The sequence below is a fragment of the Rhamphochromis longiceps genome, linkage group LG17 (genome assembly GCF_057381845.1).
Source record: "Rhamphochromis longiceps isolate RC_006_pf linkage group LG17, R_longiceps_female_GT1.1, whole genome shotgun sequence".
Classification (NCBI taxonomy): domain Eukaryota; kingdom Metazoa; phylum Chordata; class Actinopteri; order Cichliformes; family Cichlidae; genus Rhamphochromis; species Rhamphochromis longiceps.
Genome location: NC_140573.1, coordinates 22,116,491 through 22,134,436, shown reverse-complemented (window position 1 = coordinate 22,134,436; position 17,946 = coordinate 22,116,491). Strand labels below are relative to the sequence as shown.

The 17,946-nt window shown below is 40.2% G+C and overlaps 1 protein-coding gene across 1 annotated transcript; it reads right to left on the bottom strand.

Moving 5' to 3' along the window:
- Positions 1-3,571: 3,571 nt before the first annotated feature.
- On the bottom strand, positions 3,572-15,445 carry LOC146649680 (tetraspanin-8-like). The gene is made up of 8 exons (XM_085387338.1): positions 15,288-15,445; positions 8,423-8,485; positions 7,770-7,889; positions 7,344-7,418; positions 7,171-7,266; positions 5,410-5,547; positions 5,167-5,250; positions 3,572-4,766 (listed from the first exon to the last, which is right to left on the bottom strand). Exons 1-8 carry the CDS (start codon positions 15,342-15,344, stop codon positions 4,692-4,694), a joined length of 708 nt encoding a protein of 235 aa, XP_085243464.1. The 5' UTR covers positions 15,345-15,445; the 3' UTR covers positions 3,572-4,691.
- Positions 15,446-17,946: the final 2,501 nt, after the last annotated feature.

Here is a 17,946-nt window from a genome sequence, read left to right as displayed (position 1 = left end):
GGTCGCATCAGAGCATCGGGTGTTTTGGAATGAGACCCTGCATCGTGACCTGCGAACTTCTAACCCCTGTGAGTCAATCGTGCAGTTTGAGCAGGAGCTGAATCGCGCGACTGAAAAAATCGCACAGTGTCTGCCCAGCATTAGGTGTACTGTCATCCGAGACTTGCACCGCAGTGTCGGCGTTTGTTTCCCTGTTGGCCATGCTTCTTGTTGTGGTCACCTGTTGTCTTCCGGTATTTTCTCCGCAAGCGACCTTTCCTCGACCAATGAGATGAGCGGTAATCTGAATTGTCATACTCGAATTGTCATAAGTGTGCTGCCAGCTCATTGGTCACAAAGCAGGAGAGGGGCTGGGAATTATGTTTTCAAACAAAGCGTTAATTCCATTAAAAGTTATAGACTACTTTTGATTCTCACTGTATTATGGGACAAAGTGTGTCCCTTATTAGCTCAATACGGGACATGTACTTTTGTTTCTAAATACGGGACGATTCCGTTTTTTAAGGGACGGTTGGCAACCCTAGGAGTGAGTGAGTGAGTAAGTGAGTTATTTGTTTATGCTACGATTTAGCTCAGGAAAGGAGGGTTTTTTCTTCCAGTTCAGAGCAGAAATGTTTTTGTTAAGAAACTGGCTGTTGTTTTTTCCCCACAATTTTAATGGTAAGCTAGATATATTTCTACTAATAAAATTAGTCAGCAACAGGGATGAGTCAGTGAGTCAGTTGGGGTGTGAAACATGATTCACGAGTCAGTAAAGTGATTCTCGAGTATTGAGAATCACTTAACTTTTCATGATTTGCACATCACTAATCTGGGGTGCTTTTTCCTTCAGTGGAACAATGGAGCTTCAGGAGGTGCATGAGCGTTAAATGGTCCACTAGCATCATATATTTTGAAGGTTAACATTAGTTAAATTAGCTAGCATAAAGCCAGTGTGTCCAGCTCTGCTATATGTGATGTGTCCAGAGCTTCCAACAGACTCGAGCATCACCTCTGCTCTCTACAGTTAAGTTAAAGTAAAACCTTCACGGGTCTCCAGAAAACAGTAATGAGCTGAAGTAACATGAAAACAAAATTTTAACTCGTTATCTTTAAGTTATGTTAACATAATCCTACTGAAGATCTGCCTGAAAAGTAAGTTCCGTAATTTAAACAGTAACCAAATGCTGTATGAAGTTAATCCAATATTTAACTTTAAACTTCATCACCTAAAAAGGCACCCACAAACCCCATCCTTCCCGAGGTACGAGTTAAGTTATTTAAGGTGCCTAGTTCTGCTGGAAGTTTCTTCTTGATGGTACTTTAATTCTCAAAAAAACACTTGCTCACAGGGCATCATATATTTGTCGGGATTTTCTATGTATTATTGTTATTACTTTACTAGGGATGGGAATTTAGATGAATTTAACGACTCTGATACCTTTTTACCGATATCACTTAAGGATTCGATTCCTTATCAGTTCTCTTATTGATTCTCATTGGGTTCTTGCCCGCTCCGCTTTGAGCGTTACCACCATTACTAAGCAGCATATCAAACATTACATTTGTGCAAATTAGGATTAGAATTAGAATTAGAATTCAACTTTATTGTCATTGCACATTGTCATTGTCATTTGGATGCATTTCCTCAGTGTTGGGTCATTACTCAAAAAAGTAATGTAATAATAATAATAATAATAATAATGGATTGGATTTATATAGCGCTTTTCAAGGCACCCAAAGCGCTTCACAATACCACTATTCATTCACTCTCACATTCACACACTGGTGGAGGCAGCTACAGTTGTAGCCACAGCTGCCCTGGGGCAGACTGACAGAAGCGAGGCTGTCATATCGCGCCATCGGCCCCTCTGGCCAACACCAGTAGGCGGTAGGGTAAAGTGTCTTGCCCAAGGACACAACGACCAGGACAGAGAGCCCAGGGATCGAACCGGCGACCTTCCGGTTACAGATATTACACAGAACACATTTATTAAAAGTAATGCACTACGCTATTTAATTACTCCAGGGAGAAAAATAGTTGAAAGTGTTAGTTAGCAGAATAATGCCGTTGTTTCTGTCATTGGATGCAGTTTGCAGTTCAACATTATGCTCTTGTCCTTTTGTGCAATAAAAATAAAAGGTCCACATCCATGCTATGGTAAATGACCTGTATTTGTATAGCGCTTTTCTAGTCCCTAAGGACCCCAAAGCGCTTCACACTACATTCAATCATTCACCCATTCACACACTGGCGATGGCAAGCTACGTTGTAGCCAAAGCTGCCCTGGGGCGCACTGACAGAGGCGAGGCTGCCGGACACTGGCGCCACCGGGCCCTCTGACCACCACCAGTAGGCAAACATGGGGTTAGTATCTTGCCCAAGGATAATTGGCATGCAGCCAGGAGGTAGCCTGGGATTGAACCACCGACCTTCTGATTAGTGGCTGACCTGCTCTGCCACCTGAGCTACAGCTATAAACTATCCTGCTATTTTCCTCCCTCGATAACTGAAATCAGCTGATAGCAGCGCAAGTACAAGAACCAATAAGCAGTACCGATAGGCAAACAGACTAACGATTCCAAGGAATTTGACTACTAGGAACGGTTCTCGTCGATTCCCATTCCTAGTCTTTAACTTACAACACAGCACATTGAAGCGACTGCTGTTGTGATTTGCCACTATACAAGTATAACTGAATTGCTAAGCTAAACAGAGCTATCACATCATTTCGCATGGAACATGCAGCTAAATAAACAAATGTTTCTATATACTGAGGTGTCAGAACTCACAGGGAAGGTTGTCAGATTTTGTCTTTATTGGGTAAATAGTTAAGGCATCAAGCTTTGGAAATGCATTCCACAACTTAATTTATTTTGGGTTTAAAAGTCCTGTTTCTGTCCATGTACAAAGGTAGATTTTTCTTTATCCGATTTCAGAATTATTGGGAGTAACCAGAATCTGTGTGATATCCACTTGGAATTCTAAATGTCATTTCTATTGTTACATTTTTTATAAATTGTGTTTATAAACACAAAAATGTGACAACTCCATAATGATATTAATAAAAATGGTTTAATATATTAGAATTTTCTTTCTCAGATCAAGTCCATCATTAACTCACTTTGATCTCCCCATCTGATAGTTGATTAGAGTGAGTAAAAGTAAAAACACATTAGGAAGGTTTCTGTTCCTTGCAATTATAATGAGAAGGAAGTGAAGGAAGGAAATGTGAGCAGTGTGCGGAAACAGGCCACTTCCTGTCACAGTAAAATGTTCTGCATTTCTTGAATACAATTAAAGCAAATCAGCTGGTACTACCATAAAACTCAAACTCATGACAAAAATAAAAAATAAAACAAAAAACAAACAAACTTACCTTTGGTTAGATTGTATATGGCCCATGAGAAGAACATTTATCTTCAATCTGAATTTCCCTTCTTGATTTGTTTAAATTGTTATTTATTTTAAATTGTGTTTGACAGGTGATATAGTGATTAAAACCACTTTAAACAGCATCAGGAACAAAGCAGATTCATCCAGGCAAACACTGAGCATCCTCAGGCCTGAGGACATTAATCTTTGGTTTAAAAAAAAAAAAAAAATCAATCACATTTTTTTTTGACGTTCATGCTTCCATGGGAAAACAAAACAAAAACTTGTAAATTCTCGGGATTCAGTTTTTCTTAATAATTACGGGATACGTGAAAGTTTTATTTAGTTGGCTGAATTTATTTTTGTTTTGTTTTTTTAAACGTCTTTCCTAAAATGGACTACAAAATAAATGAAGCAAATTAAGCAAATGTTGGAACACTTGAGAAGCTTGACATTTGATATAAAAACAAACAAGACACCCCCCGCGCAAAAAAACAAAAAAAACTAAAAAAAACCCAAACCTAAATCCCACCATGCCTTATTACCCAGTGAAAGTTTTTTAACAGGAGAAAGAAGAAACAACTTTTATATCAATAATAACCATGATTGAGTGCGAGATTTACTGAGAGGTATGTTAGAACAATTTCAACTTCCTGAGGATTGTCTTTGCAATAATTTTCAAAAAAAAAAAAAAAACCACACACAAAAGAATATAAATAATATGGAAGCCAGTTACAACCAGAAATATGATTATAAAAAAAACAGACAAAAACTAAAATGAAAAATCCAGACTATACACTTACCTTAAAAAAAAATAAACCATATAAACCAGATTGACATTTTCAAAAGTTAAAAAAAAAAAAAAAAAGGAAACGTGACAAACAAGCAAAAAGTCACTTTTAAGAGAACATGAGAAACTAATTTTTATTTTGTGCACCAACTTGGCTATTGACTAAATATTTTTGGCTTAAATTGGCTTCCGTACATCGTCAAATACACAATCAAATCATAACCAACATACTCATAACAGTTAAAGGTTTGGGAAATTCTAAATCAACACCAGTTAATTATATTACAGTTATTTACTTTGCATTTACTGGGTAATTTCTAAAGCTGCCCGCTTCTCAGACACAAACTATTTTATCATTTCAGGTAACATAATGCCTTTTACACAAAATACAGATTATATAGAGTGTATTTTTTGGTAACCATTGGGACTCCATACTAGTGTATAAGAGGCTTTAATCTCAGTGCGCTTCTTCACAGTGAAAGCACAGGATGAGTTAGATTAGCAGAGGATATATTGTGGTTACATTTGGGCAGAGATGATGGTGCCTCAGGCGTTGGTGGTAGGTCCGTCCTTCTTGCTGATCTGACAGTAGAGAGCCATGGAGAAAGCCAAGCCGAAAATCTGCAGGAACAACAAATGACTCATTATTAAAACTTTAATAAAATAAGACAAAAGAAAATATAAAAATGGTAATTGTTAATCTTTGGGTCTCTTCCACATGGCGGGTCTTTTGCCCCATCCCCTTCCCCCTCACCCCCAGCTGGTCGCAGCAGACAGCTGGCGCTCCCTAAACCTGGTTCTACAAGAGGAATCAGGCACCCCCAGGCAACTGTTTTTGTGATTTGGCACTATATAAATAAAATTGACTTAATGCCAATTAATTAATTAATCTGCTTTTTGCATGTTCTACAATTTTTCTATCAAGAGAAAAAAAAAAAACTTAAAAATTAGAGTATGACTTTTTATCGAGTGAACTCAAATGTCCCCTGAAGTGATGTGGTGACTGTATGTGTCAGCTCACCAGCAGGACGGCGATGCCGAAGGCAATTCCCAGCACTATCACCATATTCTCCTTCATCAGGTTGACGATTCGGGTGGAGCAGGGCTGCAGGGTGAGAGCAGAGCAGCGTGGGTTATTATGGTTCATTTAACTGTGTCTCAGCGATGAGAGTAAAGTAAGAGTGTGGATTTCTTGTTCAGATATAAAGTGAAATCAGATTCCTGCTGGGATGCTCAATCCAGTGTTCAGCAGTCACAGCCTTACCGTGCTGTAGTAACCTTCTGAGCCACACTCAGCACCGGGGACAGGGGTGGGACTGTTGGTGACGTTGCAGCGACAGGATTCTGGGAATGGATCTGGAGACCAGTCTGTCTTTCCGTTCACAAGACCACAACACTTGAGCTGGGAAGAAAATACAAATAGGATTGGAACTAGTGTAATAGTTCTAGTAAAGCCCTTATTGCTGTTCAGCCTGTCACAATACAGAGGCTTTCCAAAAGTATTTGGCCCCCTTGATCTTTTCCACATTTTGTCACATTACAGCCACAAACAAGAATCAATTTTATTGGAATTCCACGTGAAAGACCAATACAAAGTGGTGTACACGTGAGAAGTGGAACAAAAATCATACATGAGTCCAAACATTTTTTACAAATAAATAACTGAAAAGTGGGGTGTGCGTAATTATTCAGCCCCCTGAGTCAATACTTTGTAGAACCACCTTTTGCTGCAATTACAGCTGCCAGTCTTTTAGGGTATGTCTCTACCAGCTTTGCACATGTAGAGACTGAAATCTTTGCCCATTCTTCTTTGCAAAACAGCTCCAGCTCAGTCAGATTAGATGGACAGCGTTTGTGAACAGCAGTTTTCAGATCTTGCCACAGATTCTCGATTGGATTTAGATCTGGACTTTGACTGGGCCATTCTAACACATGGATATGTTTTGTTTTAAACCATTCCATTGTTGCCCTGGCTTTATGTTTAGGGTCAGTCTCAAGTCTTTTGCAGACTCCAAGAGGTTTTCTCCCAAGATTGCCCTTTTTTTGGCTCCATCCATCTTCCCATCAACTCTGACCAGCTTCCCTGTCCCTGCTGAAGAGAAGCACCCCCAGAGCATGATGCTGCCACCACCATATATGACAGTGGGGATGGTGTGTTCAGAGTGATGTGCAGTGTTAGTTTTCCGCCACACATAGCGTTTTGCATTTTGGCCAAAAAGTTCCATTTTGGTCTCATCTGACCAGAGCACCTTCTTCCACATGTTTGCCGTGTCCCCACATGGCTTGTGGTAAACTGCAAACGGGACTTCTTATGGTTTTCTGTTAACAATGGCTTTCTTCTTGCCACTCTTCCATAAAGGCCAACTTTGTGCAGTGCACGACTAATAGTTGTCCTATGGACAGATTCCCCCATCTGAGCTGTAGATCTCTGCAGCTCATCCAGAGTCACCATGGGCCTCTTGGCTGCATTTCTGATCAGCGCTCTCCTTGTTCGGCCTGTGAGTTTAGGTGGACGGCCTTGTCTTGGTAGGTTTACAGTTGTGCCATACTCCTTCCATTTCTGAATGATCACTTGAATAGTGCTCCGTGGGATGTTCAAGACCTCATAGAGATGCCTCAGGGTTGGGAAACTGACATTTGTCACCATGTATTTACATTGCATCATACCACTGACAGACTTGCAGGCAGTTGAATGCACAGTGCCCTCTGGTGGATGTGTGCAGTATGCACAGTCAATCTCATGACGTGTAGATCTGTATTCAGGCGCAGTTCATCTTAAATTTGATGTCCCAGCATTTTAGTTTATTCCCCCTGGTCATGTGTGAGCAGCAGGCAACTGGTTATTCATTTTTGAGTTACATGTTGGGCTTCAGGAAATGTAAATACAATGAGATACCCTGTATAATACCAGCACATTCAAATACCACAAGTGTGTTTCAAGATTTAGGTTAACTCGTGTATCTGATTGACTGCGTCTAGGAAAGTCTTTCTGTATTACTGAAGAAAAACTGTGTGTGTTAGTTACATCTTTCTGCAGATTCTTCAGGTCACTTTTCACCGTGTCAGGTTGTTTTGCAAGTGGCAACATATCTTTCAACTGCTTGTTCACCCAGTCTTCCATCTGCAAACAGAAACACAACTTGACGTTTGAGCCTCATCAAAAATAAAATTAAGTAGTCACATAGTCGCTATTTTTACCTTATTCTGGCTCACAGCTCCTGCGATGCCTGCTGCCACCAGGAGGATGAAGATGATGAGAAGGAAGATGAAGAACTGAGGGAACACACATGATATAGATCAACAATTTTTGTAAGACTTGCTGAGGCGAAAAGTTAAGCAAAATGTGTGTTCTGTCCACCTAAAGTTCACACATCTTTTTAATCGACAAAAACATTTGTGTCATAGTAACAAACCAACATATTTCAGTTTTTTAATCTTACAACTTAGCTGAAATAACTTCAACATAGATAGAAACCCACCAGCAGTTGGCAAAAGTTTCAGTTACTGAACATCAGGTATGTGTGTCGGTACAATCCCTCAGTGTAGGTTTCATTAACTAAGTAATGTGTTTTGCTTCGCCTCCCTCCAAAAACATTCCCAAAATAATCAAAATGTGATGCTCACCAGCAGCAACATGCAGCGGCTCTCTCTGTAGGCTCCACAGCAGCCCAGGAAGCCGAGAACCATGATGATCGTGCCGATGGCAATCATCAGGTTGACTGCAGGGAAGTACTGATCGGTGATCTGTGGACAGATGAGGTGGAAGTCAAAGGCAAAGTCAAAGGTTGATCTAAAGTTTTAAAAGCACCTATATGTGTTAGAGAGGATGTTGAAGTTTGTCTTTATGGAATAGTTTACGTGTGATCAGAGAAAATGTGATGAATGTCTGAGTGACAGATGGAAAAATACACAAGGATAAAGGCAATGTGAAGTGAGTGCACGTTTCAGATGACTGGTCCTGGTTGCTGACCATGAGAGTAGCTCTGATGCGATACATAAAGCTCTGAAGGCAAAGCTGGAATCACAGTAAGTTTTATTTACCACATATTCTCCCTGAAGAATGAAACAAAGTCACCTTTTGAGTGTTACCACAGATGATATAAACACAGTAAAGACTTATTCTTGTATGAGAGGTCCACACATCATCTGGAATCCATTGAAGAGACCCACTGTCACACCACTATACTACACCATCGCCTGCACAAAGCCTTAGAACATGCACTTCTGTGCTCATCTATGCAATACTGCAGTCTCTTTAAAGTCCATCACTGGCTCACCTGGTTTCCACCCTTGCTGACTCTCAGGTAGATGGAGACGGCTAGGATGAGGCAACCGCTCAGCTGGAGGGAGAAGAAGATGGAGATTAACCGAATGAGCCAATTTTACAGAATCTGGCGACATCTGGTGGTGAAACTCTGCAGCAGCGCAATAACAAAATAGATATTGTGACATTTAACAAGCACTTCAATCCTCCCTGGAGGAAAAAGCTCTAAAGCTTACCTTTAACATCCAAGTCAGGGGAAAGAAAAGTTTTCAGAATTTGTAATGCATGGCAATATTTCCAGGTATATACACATGATAATATTTAACATGGGGCAGACAATTACCAGCAGGAATAAAATGGACACATCTACTCAAAGGTGACTTTCTTGTAAATACAAGATTGTTTGTGTAGTGTTGCTGAAATTGCTTATTTTGGTGCAAATGACGAAAAAAAAATTATTTTTTTTTTATATCTACCTTTTAATGTTTTAATTTTGATTTTCTGATTCTGCCATTATCAATGTCCTCCAGTAATGAGAGTCAAAGCTATGCAGCAGCATCACATTTAGACATGACACAGCACTGCCTAATCATGTTAAAGTAAAAATTACAACATTGTCCTTTATTTTCATCAATCATACTGATTAGAATAAGATTAATACATTTAAAATACATTTGATAAAAATCATAAGAGAACACTTACAGAAGGAATAGAGGGACAGAGTCCAAATAAATAAAAATCAATAAATGGTTTGACTAGGGTTACCAAAACATCTACCAGTTACCATAAGATCCTTTGTCACATCCAGCTTACTTTGAGCTGCCGCCCCCCCAAATAAATAAATAAATCTGACACTTCTCATGTTTCCAGAGTTTTTTATGTGAGGTCCTGATCACATGTGCATAAGTAAGCAGAGATTGTCACAGCTGTGAACCAAATTAAGCTACATCTGTCTGGTTAGTTTGATAACGTTCGCCGCCAACCACATATTTCTAACTGAAGAACAGGGAGATGGGACTGAGCAAAAAGGAATGAAAAAACCCTTTTACACTCCAACAAAAGGTGTGTGTGTGTGTGTGTGTGTGTGTGTGTGTGTGTGTGTTTGTTTCAGGATGCAACACCTCAAACTGCACCTGAGATAACAGCTAGTAGTGTTATCTCCCTGGTACTGATCTGTGTGGACTGTGTCTAGGATTTAGGCGGCTGGAACAAACATTGCTCAAATATCTCTAAAAGTAAAACCCTGGTTAACTTTAAAAAGGTCACAATTAGTGATTTAAAGTTACAGTCAGCTCTTTCCCTGTGCACGTGTTCTGGGTCAGTTCCTCGAAAACATGCCCAGCTGGGGGAAAGTAGATTTCCGTGATTAAAAAGGTCACAGATATACAGCAGGGTCAGGTTCCTAGTCAATCACAGGAATGTTAAGCAGCAGCATAGCATTGACTTCCTAGATCGTCTGTTTCCTATAGTACATTTTGTACACTGAAAAACACATTGAGGTTGTTTTCTCCTTGTGGCTACAATTAGATTTAAAAGACAAAAGATGGACTTTCAGATGAAGTCGGAGGGACGTGCTCATTTCTAAGAACAAAGTCATTAAAAGGTCATAACGGCAGGAAGGACACACACTTCAAGTTCTTTATGGGGAAACCTTTTCTGCACAAACATTTTCTATACTGAAAAGTGTTTGAGCATTTAAAATATTCTCATATTCCCACTCATAAAGCATTTTAGCTGTAACCCCTGCATATTGACACACAAAGTCATTTAATTCACTTAAAAAGTAAAACTGGTGATTAGAAGCAGTGAAAGCTTGAGAAGGTTTACAGTTTTGTCATATTTGGGCTGCTGCTTTCCCCTTTTAAAATCATTTTGTTTGAAAATCTGTGACGGGAGAAGTCTTGACCAAGTGCACAGAGGAAAGCTGTACAGATCATTATGAGATTAACAAAAATGACAAACTCATAACATATGCAGAATTAAAACAAGTCGGAGCTCCTCAAACCCCCCCCCCCAAAAAAAAAAAAAAAAAAAAAAAAAAAAAACACGCTCTGTGTCATTTCCCGTGCTTTCAATCGTCCTCGATATCACACACAAACAAGTCGTAGACATCTTTTGGGCAGATGACAGCAAAGTGACGTTCAGTCTGGTTTAACAACAAACAAAACCCTGCTGATGGCGATACTGCCCGAGGTGAAACATAACAAAACTCAGTTTTTGGACTCTACATTTGCTGTTGAGACATCTGCCCTCATGTAGTAAAGAACGAATAGAGGCCAAAAACACAGACGTGTCCCACCTGCAGAGTCAGACATTTGGTTCTGGGTCTCACAACTTCCAGGAGAGTGTGTGCAAATCAGTACTGATAACTGGGAACCGTCCTTTGTCAGGTGAGTGGGCGTGCAGCACAGGAGTGTTTCACCTGCTTTATCAGTGGAACAACACACCCAAACAAAGTCATTGTTTTCTTTGGGAGGCGTTGGCGACGGTTGCAGGGGATCATCACAGCACATACACGCAGAGAGACTTTCTGTTAGGAGAAAACCTGCAGAGCAACATGCTATCAGAGACGAACCCGCCCCAGGGAGCAGCGGAAATAAAGGCCGAAGCCTATATGAACTATAAACTACGTCAGGAATTCATCCCAACTTATTCTTTCTCACATTTACCACACGATTTCCTCAGGGATTAATAAAGTACTCAGATTCTGATTTAAAACCTTTTTAACCACAACCCACAGAGGCAGACACGTGGGGCCCTCTTAGCTCTGTTAATGTAATGGGAAACCACTGAAGTCTGTTCACGTGTTGTTGTCGTCACACAGTTTTGTCCTTTTTATGAGTAATTTCACGACATGCACAACTTAACCTTTAAGTGCCTTTCAAGGGTAACGTTGCCTGTTAATTATTTACCATTACTCCACCACAACGGGAAAAACCCAACAAAGATTAAGATTAGAGATCCCAGTGACAGGGCGCATGCACACAGGTTAATCTTGACCTCAGACTATTAGTGCTGAATATTATAGAAAAAACAAATACAAACGTCGGTATCATATCAAATTGATACGTGCTGGATCTATGTACTGACATTTTTGTCACTGAAGAAAAACGAGTCAAACATATTCTAGACAAACAAGATCCACCTAGAGTAATTATGTTACGCAGAAAGGTGAGAGGAATTTGGAAGTCCGCAAATCAGAAGTTGTTTCTCATAAAAGCATGACAAAATGTCAACGCGTGGGAGGAAGAGAAGAGAGACATGTGAACACATTTCTCAATGTCAAAGACAAGAAGAATAAACCATGTGGAGCAACTCATCAGTAAAAACATGACAGACTTCTACACTTTAGATTTAGTCTACAGTAATCGTTTGGTATTTAATCGACTCCGACTAAAAGAATTTAGATGGTTAAATCAGGAGTAAAACCAGTGAGTACGTCATGATTGGGCATGTTCCCAAAAGCAAGGAATGAGGGTGGTTAATTCCTTAGCACTGATTCACAGTTGGAGACTCATCGTCATTTCACAACACACACACACACACTGCAGTGTGGCTACTAGTAACCACAGAGCTTTGCAATGCCATGTCACCACCGAAACTGTAAATGCCTCCCTCAGTGAGGTGTCCGAGACACTGCTTTAAGTGGACTGTCAAGTCATATCCGATGGTAACCCACCCAAACTTCCAGTTATTTAAGTTTTTTTATTATTATTATTATTATTATTATTATTCAGGAAATAATGAAGCTCTTCACATAAACAAGGAAGCAACATTTTAAAATGACACAGTACAGTTCCTCTTTTTTACTTGTTCAAACATCCCAACAAAAGGTGACACTTGGACTGATTTGTACAAATGTTGTCTCTGAACTCAATTAAATTAAATTCAGAAAGTGCTCACAGAGAATCAGCTGGATTGGTGGCAAGGATAATAGAGGAAGGACACAAAACAGGCCTCACAGACACAGAACCCAGGGGAGAGCCAGCTGTGTGGCCGTTTTGCATTTGGATCTTCCTCTAGTTCGTCTCTGTGGTCATTCAGGATGTTCTAAATCTCATCATCATCTAATCATTTTTTTTACCTTATTCAATCTATAAGATGGAAAAAAAAAAAAACCCAAAGGAGAGTGGTCACCCATTTTGTGGTACCATATCTGTGCCTCACTTCACCATTATCCACGGCTGGCTTATTAGATTTCCTTTGAAATATTCAGTTCTAGCAGCAGGTTTACTGACAGCTGCTTTAATAATAATGTATACAAGCGTCCTCTTTGTTATGAAAAATACATAAAACATTGATAAAGCTCAACACTAATGCCACTCGGCTCTGTGCCTCTGGTCGGTGCTGAGTGCTGCAGTAATGCTTCCTGAGGGCTGGTCTGCAGTGGTTTCTGTGGCTGAGTGCTGTACAGAAAGACCTTAAAAGTTCCTTGAAGGACAAGGCGGAGTCGTGTTTGAGCAGATAGGTGGTGAAAGAGGATCTTTCTTTGATGTTTCTCAGCAGAGCACAATATGAAAACCAGCATTAAACGAGCTCCACAGAAAATAAGAGGCCCGCTCAACCCTCGCCACCATCATTAGGTAAACACATCACGTCCGCTGAGTGGCTGTAATTAAGTTGGGATCGATTTGACTTCAGTTCTGGGAATCTGAGAGAAGACCTGAAAATAACCACAGCAGGCTGCAGGAGGAAACCTTTCAAACAGGACGCACTGCTTGATGAGGATTACAAAATGCCAGAAGCTACATGCATGAGTTTATGACCGAATAACGTTTAAACCTGCGAGCAAACACACACACACACACACACACACACACACACACACACACACACACACACGAGATGAACATGATAACATGCTTCTGCTTGTTCTGACTGGCTGTGCTCCAAAGACAATGACGTATCCGACTCGTCAGGCTGTAACGACAGAAATGACTTCATAACTGGGCCACTCGGCCAGACCAACACGTTCTTACTCCTTACGCGTAATATTTTACGCTAGGTGACAAATCGCCAACATTTTACGCTTTCGGATACCCAACACGTTCCTAAATGAAGAGATTGTAAAAATGAGAAAACACAAGAACCGCTTGGACTCAATCTACACATGTTCGTTCATTTTCTTAAAAACGCTTTGGAAAACACAATTTTATGTCATTTCTGTGCTGGTTAAGGTTAAGAATAGGGCTGGAACGTGTATTACCACGGGACTGTCCTTCCACTGGATTTCACCCACAACTCGACGCGTACCATAAGAACGCGGAAGATAACCTTTGCGTTCCTCAGGAACACCGCGGGACGCAACAAAACCTCGGTATGGTACGCCCCGGGAGTGAGAACGGGCTGGCCAGACGGATACAAGTGCAGATCATGTACAGCATATGAAGCCAGCTTTATGAGCAGTGTTCATCATCTTACACCATAATCTAAAAACCCACAGATTTCACTGAAACTACGGTCTGCTGACACACCTGAAGTGACTCAGAAGACAATAAGACTTGCAGTCATTTATTTCACACAGTTTAATCTGCCTGATCTTCAAACTGACGATAAAATTAAATTGTCAACAGCCTTGGCTTTCATTGTCAAACAAAGACCAGTTTAAAAAATAAAAACATGGCTTAGCCATTGAAGTCACTGAAGAAGTTTTTTAGATCTGGATTCTCTCTGAAGGCCACCAGGTGGTGACAGCTGTGGTTTCAAAAAGACTTCGAGGCCTGAAAACGTTTATAGGAAACCTGAGTTTTTGACCAGACTTCTGTGAACAGTTTACTGCTGGGTTTATCTGCATGGTGATGCTGAAGAAAAAGTCTGTTTTGTAAATCTTGATCACGTCATGGTTGAAAAATTATGGTTATTTGTGCTGTTCTCATTGACTAACAGCACAATTCGCTTGTTGGGGAAAAACTTCACAATTACATGTGAAGTCAGACTAAGATTTACGTTTCCAGCACACCAGCGTTTGTAGTTTTGGCTCTGACAGGGAAAACAAACTCTTGCCTTGCACAAATACGTGCTCTTAAAGTCTTTAAAGTTTTTAGTGGGAGCGGCAACTCAAATACTTCAGCTCCAAAGCTGATAAAGGCCTTCCATTGTTCCGCCTACAAAAAAAAAGAGATAATGTATGTTTCCTGCCACCACCAGGTTGGTGTTGAGCAACAACAAAAATTACTCAGTCAAGCTACATGTTGGGCTCCTAGCAGCACAGAATCTGTGGGATGGAGCAAACATTGCTTAGAAAATATGCAAACAGTGCTTTTTAGAAAGACTTCAGTGAACCTCCAAAGACCTACAAACAGCGATGTTTAAAAACAAACAAAAAAACAAAAACATCCAGGGAGCGCCATCATGCTGAATTGCTCAACTCAGGGGCGGAGGGGACAGCCATGCCCAGAAACTGAACAAATACCTGTTTGTGAAGCCAGAAAAATCTGATACAACCAGTTTTACTCAATTGATGGAAAGACAGAGGGAGGTCAGGACACACAAAGAATGCAGAAAAGGGAAAGACTGGGGGTTAAAGAGACCAAATTTAAGAAAAATCTTAATCAAGTTAGAAAAAGTAGAAATATATTGGAAATAAATAAATAGATAAATAATAACTTTAGTATTGAAAGTTGCATCACAGCTTCCTAAACCAGCATGCCACACCTACTGTGCCAGTTGTCAAACTGATTTAGGGACGAGGCCCAAATTAAACAAACTGAATGCTTCAAACACAAATCAAATAAAACCGGCAGGTTTGCAAACTTTTAAATCAGACTCAGTTGAAATCTGTTGAACAGCCTCAAAAACTCAGACGCCACCTGCAAACACCTGCCCAATCCATCACCTGTGAATAAACTGTAAGAACTCAAGTTGTCTTAAATACTCACCCAAAACAGAAGGTTGAAGAAGAAGAGAAGGTATTTGATACACTTGTTAACAGCCATGGTTTTTCCCTCGATTCACGTCGACCGCCTGCTTCAGAGGACTCGAGCTTCCTGCACAGTGAACACACAGTCTGTCAGATCAGTAAACACACGAGCCTGCTCTACTGTTTCCACCCATTCAGGGTGTGTCCCTCACTGCACCCTCCTCCTCCTGCTTCCACATCTCCTCTCTCTTTTCCTCTTTTTTTTTTTTTTTTTTTTTTTTTTATATTTTCATTTTCCCTGCAGGATTCCCTCGTTTTTTCCCCCACCAGTTTACTATAATCAGATAAAATTAAGATCAACATATGGAAAGAGCTCATGTTTAAACTCACTGCTCGGCTGAGACGAGAATCTGAATGATACTTCAACAACTAGGATAAAGGAGGATAAACAAACTGTTTCACTTCATCTGTAAGTTCTGACTTCTGATAAGTCAACTGCTGTTGTATGGATAGATGTGTTCAAACATTCACATCCATCTGTATCAGTTTTATACTTGTAAAGCAGCATCCGATGATCTGAATGATCTTCTGCCCGACATCAGCAAAACCAGCAATATAAATCTGACTTTACCCAAGAAGAAGCCACTAAGCCAAAATTCCAGCAAGATTAATGGGATTAGTTTAAGCATGAGAAGGTTCTTTAGTCTTAAATAACCTGTAACAAAAGCCAGAAAATCCTGATTAGGTGGCTTTCAGTTGCAGGGATAATACAGTGGGTGTTTCTGATTCCAGCTGCAGGACTTTTTTTTTCTTTTTAGGTGGGTGGGTAAGGAAAGCGACAACCTAGCTTCTCTGGAGTTTCCACATTTTACCAAGCTTAGAGGCTGCTTGGTACATTTTCACTCAAACATAAACTCCTGAACCCTCACAAAGTCATTTCCCCATCAGCGGAGCCTGGTTTCAGGGTAAAATCAGATCACCAAACCACAATTTAGACCCCGGTTCTTTTATACATAGTTGAAGACACCAGGCCACCACACTGAAAATTAAACTTATTTCAGGTTCTTGTTTCATTTGTTTGTGTGCCCGAATTTGTGCATAGTGTTCCTCCTGGTTCCTCTATCACACATCTGACAATAAATGAGAACAAAGCAGCGAGCTGCAAATTACACCTCAGTGTAAACCAGCAGATGGCAGATTAATCATTCACATTACCTTCTGTTTCCGTTCTGTCATTTATTCACTCACTCACTCAGGCCTCTCCCAGGTACACTCTATTCCCCAGGCTTTCACTCCTCACCTGTTCCCAGTTTCCCAATCAGTGCACCTGCCTCCTTGTACCCGATTACCCCTCCAGGATTTCTCCAGTCACTGTTGGATTTTCTGTTCTACCCTAGTGAGTCTTTCCCTCTGGTTTTGACCTAACACCCACACACAGAGGTACAACTTATTTTCTCACTCATCTCAGAATCAGCCACCTTATGTGTCAGTAGATTATTACACATATTATCATCACAACTATTTTAACCTTTTAGTGTAATTTAAAAAGTCCAAATCATTCCCAGCTCACCTTTAATTTTCAGCACCTGTTTGGGCTTTTACCAAACATCAGGTTAAGTTAAAAGTAGAATGAAAACAAAAAAATGGAGACTTGGGATAAAACCGCCTCATGGTCACTGTTTCAGCAGTTAGAGAGGTGAGGCTGACATGGTTTGAACATGTGTTGAAGAGGGATAGTAGATATACTTGGCAAAGGATGATGAGGATGAAGCTGTCAGGCAGGAGGAAAAAAGGAAGACCCCAGAAGAGGTTCATGCAGAGGGTAAGATTCTGGCAACAGGGTGAGATGGAGGCAGATGATCCGCGGTAGTGACCCGCGGATCATCCCCTAAAGGAAGCAGTGGAAAATGGAAGAAAACGATAAACTAATGGCCTCTCAGACTAGTATTAATTTCCAGCAGACAGTGTAAAAATTAACTAACTACAATCACTTTCACTTTATATTACTATAATATAAACTACTATAACTATACATACTGAAAAAACCCCCCACAAAAATAAAGAATTTCCTCAATATATGCAAACAGATACTTTGCATATATTTGTATATACTGTTGGTGTTAGAATGAAAACACCAACAGTCGAAACATATTTAAAGTTTTTATCAAACCAGCTGATTCCTTTAGAAGAAGGGCATTCAATGTGTAGTGAATCATTAGCCTATTTTAATCTTATAGAGTATGAATGAATTAAATAAAAACTAAACATAGTTGTTGAGAAGTTCTGTCAGTAAAATGTGCTTTTAAGTCGCCATCTAACGGCAGCTGTATGAAAATACAGCAGAGTGAGTGCACACCTGTGTAACTCCAGCTTCCCCTTCACTGTCTGTGAGCTCACAGATACCCTCACGCCTGTGTCTGGTCATTGTTTCTGAAGGTTCTGAGTATCAGGGGCTGATCTAGAAGGGTGGCATGGGGTAAGTGCCACCCCAAAATGATCTCTTACCATCCCAAGTGCCACCCTAGTTTTGCATATAACAGTGTTGTTTATTAAAATAAGATAGCATTAACACTTTGAGCGTAGTTACAGTTAACAGTGAATATAAATGCTAAAACTGAATATATTGCATAGTGTAACCCCCCTCCACCATTAACAAATGGTTCAGCCCATCGCGCAGA

What these genes read in the sequence shown, in the direction of transcription:
- LOC146649680 (XM_085387338.1), bottom strand. Translation starts at nt 15,344, where the DNA reads ATGGCTGTTAACAAGTGTATCAAATACCTTCTCTTCTTCTTCAACCTT. An exon ending in GAGCTGTGAGCCAGAATAAG is followed by an intron (nt 7,267 to 7,343) that starts GTAAAAATAGCG and finishes TTCTGTTTGCAG; the next exon opens with ATGGAAGACTGGGTGAACAA. An exon ending in CAGAAGGTTACTACAGCACG is followed by an intron (nt 5,251 to 5,409) that starts GTAAGGCTGTGA and finishes CTCACCCTGCAG; the next exon opens with CCCTGCTCCACCCGAATCGT.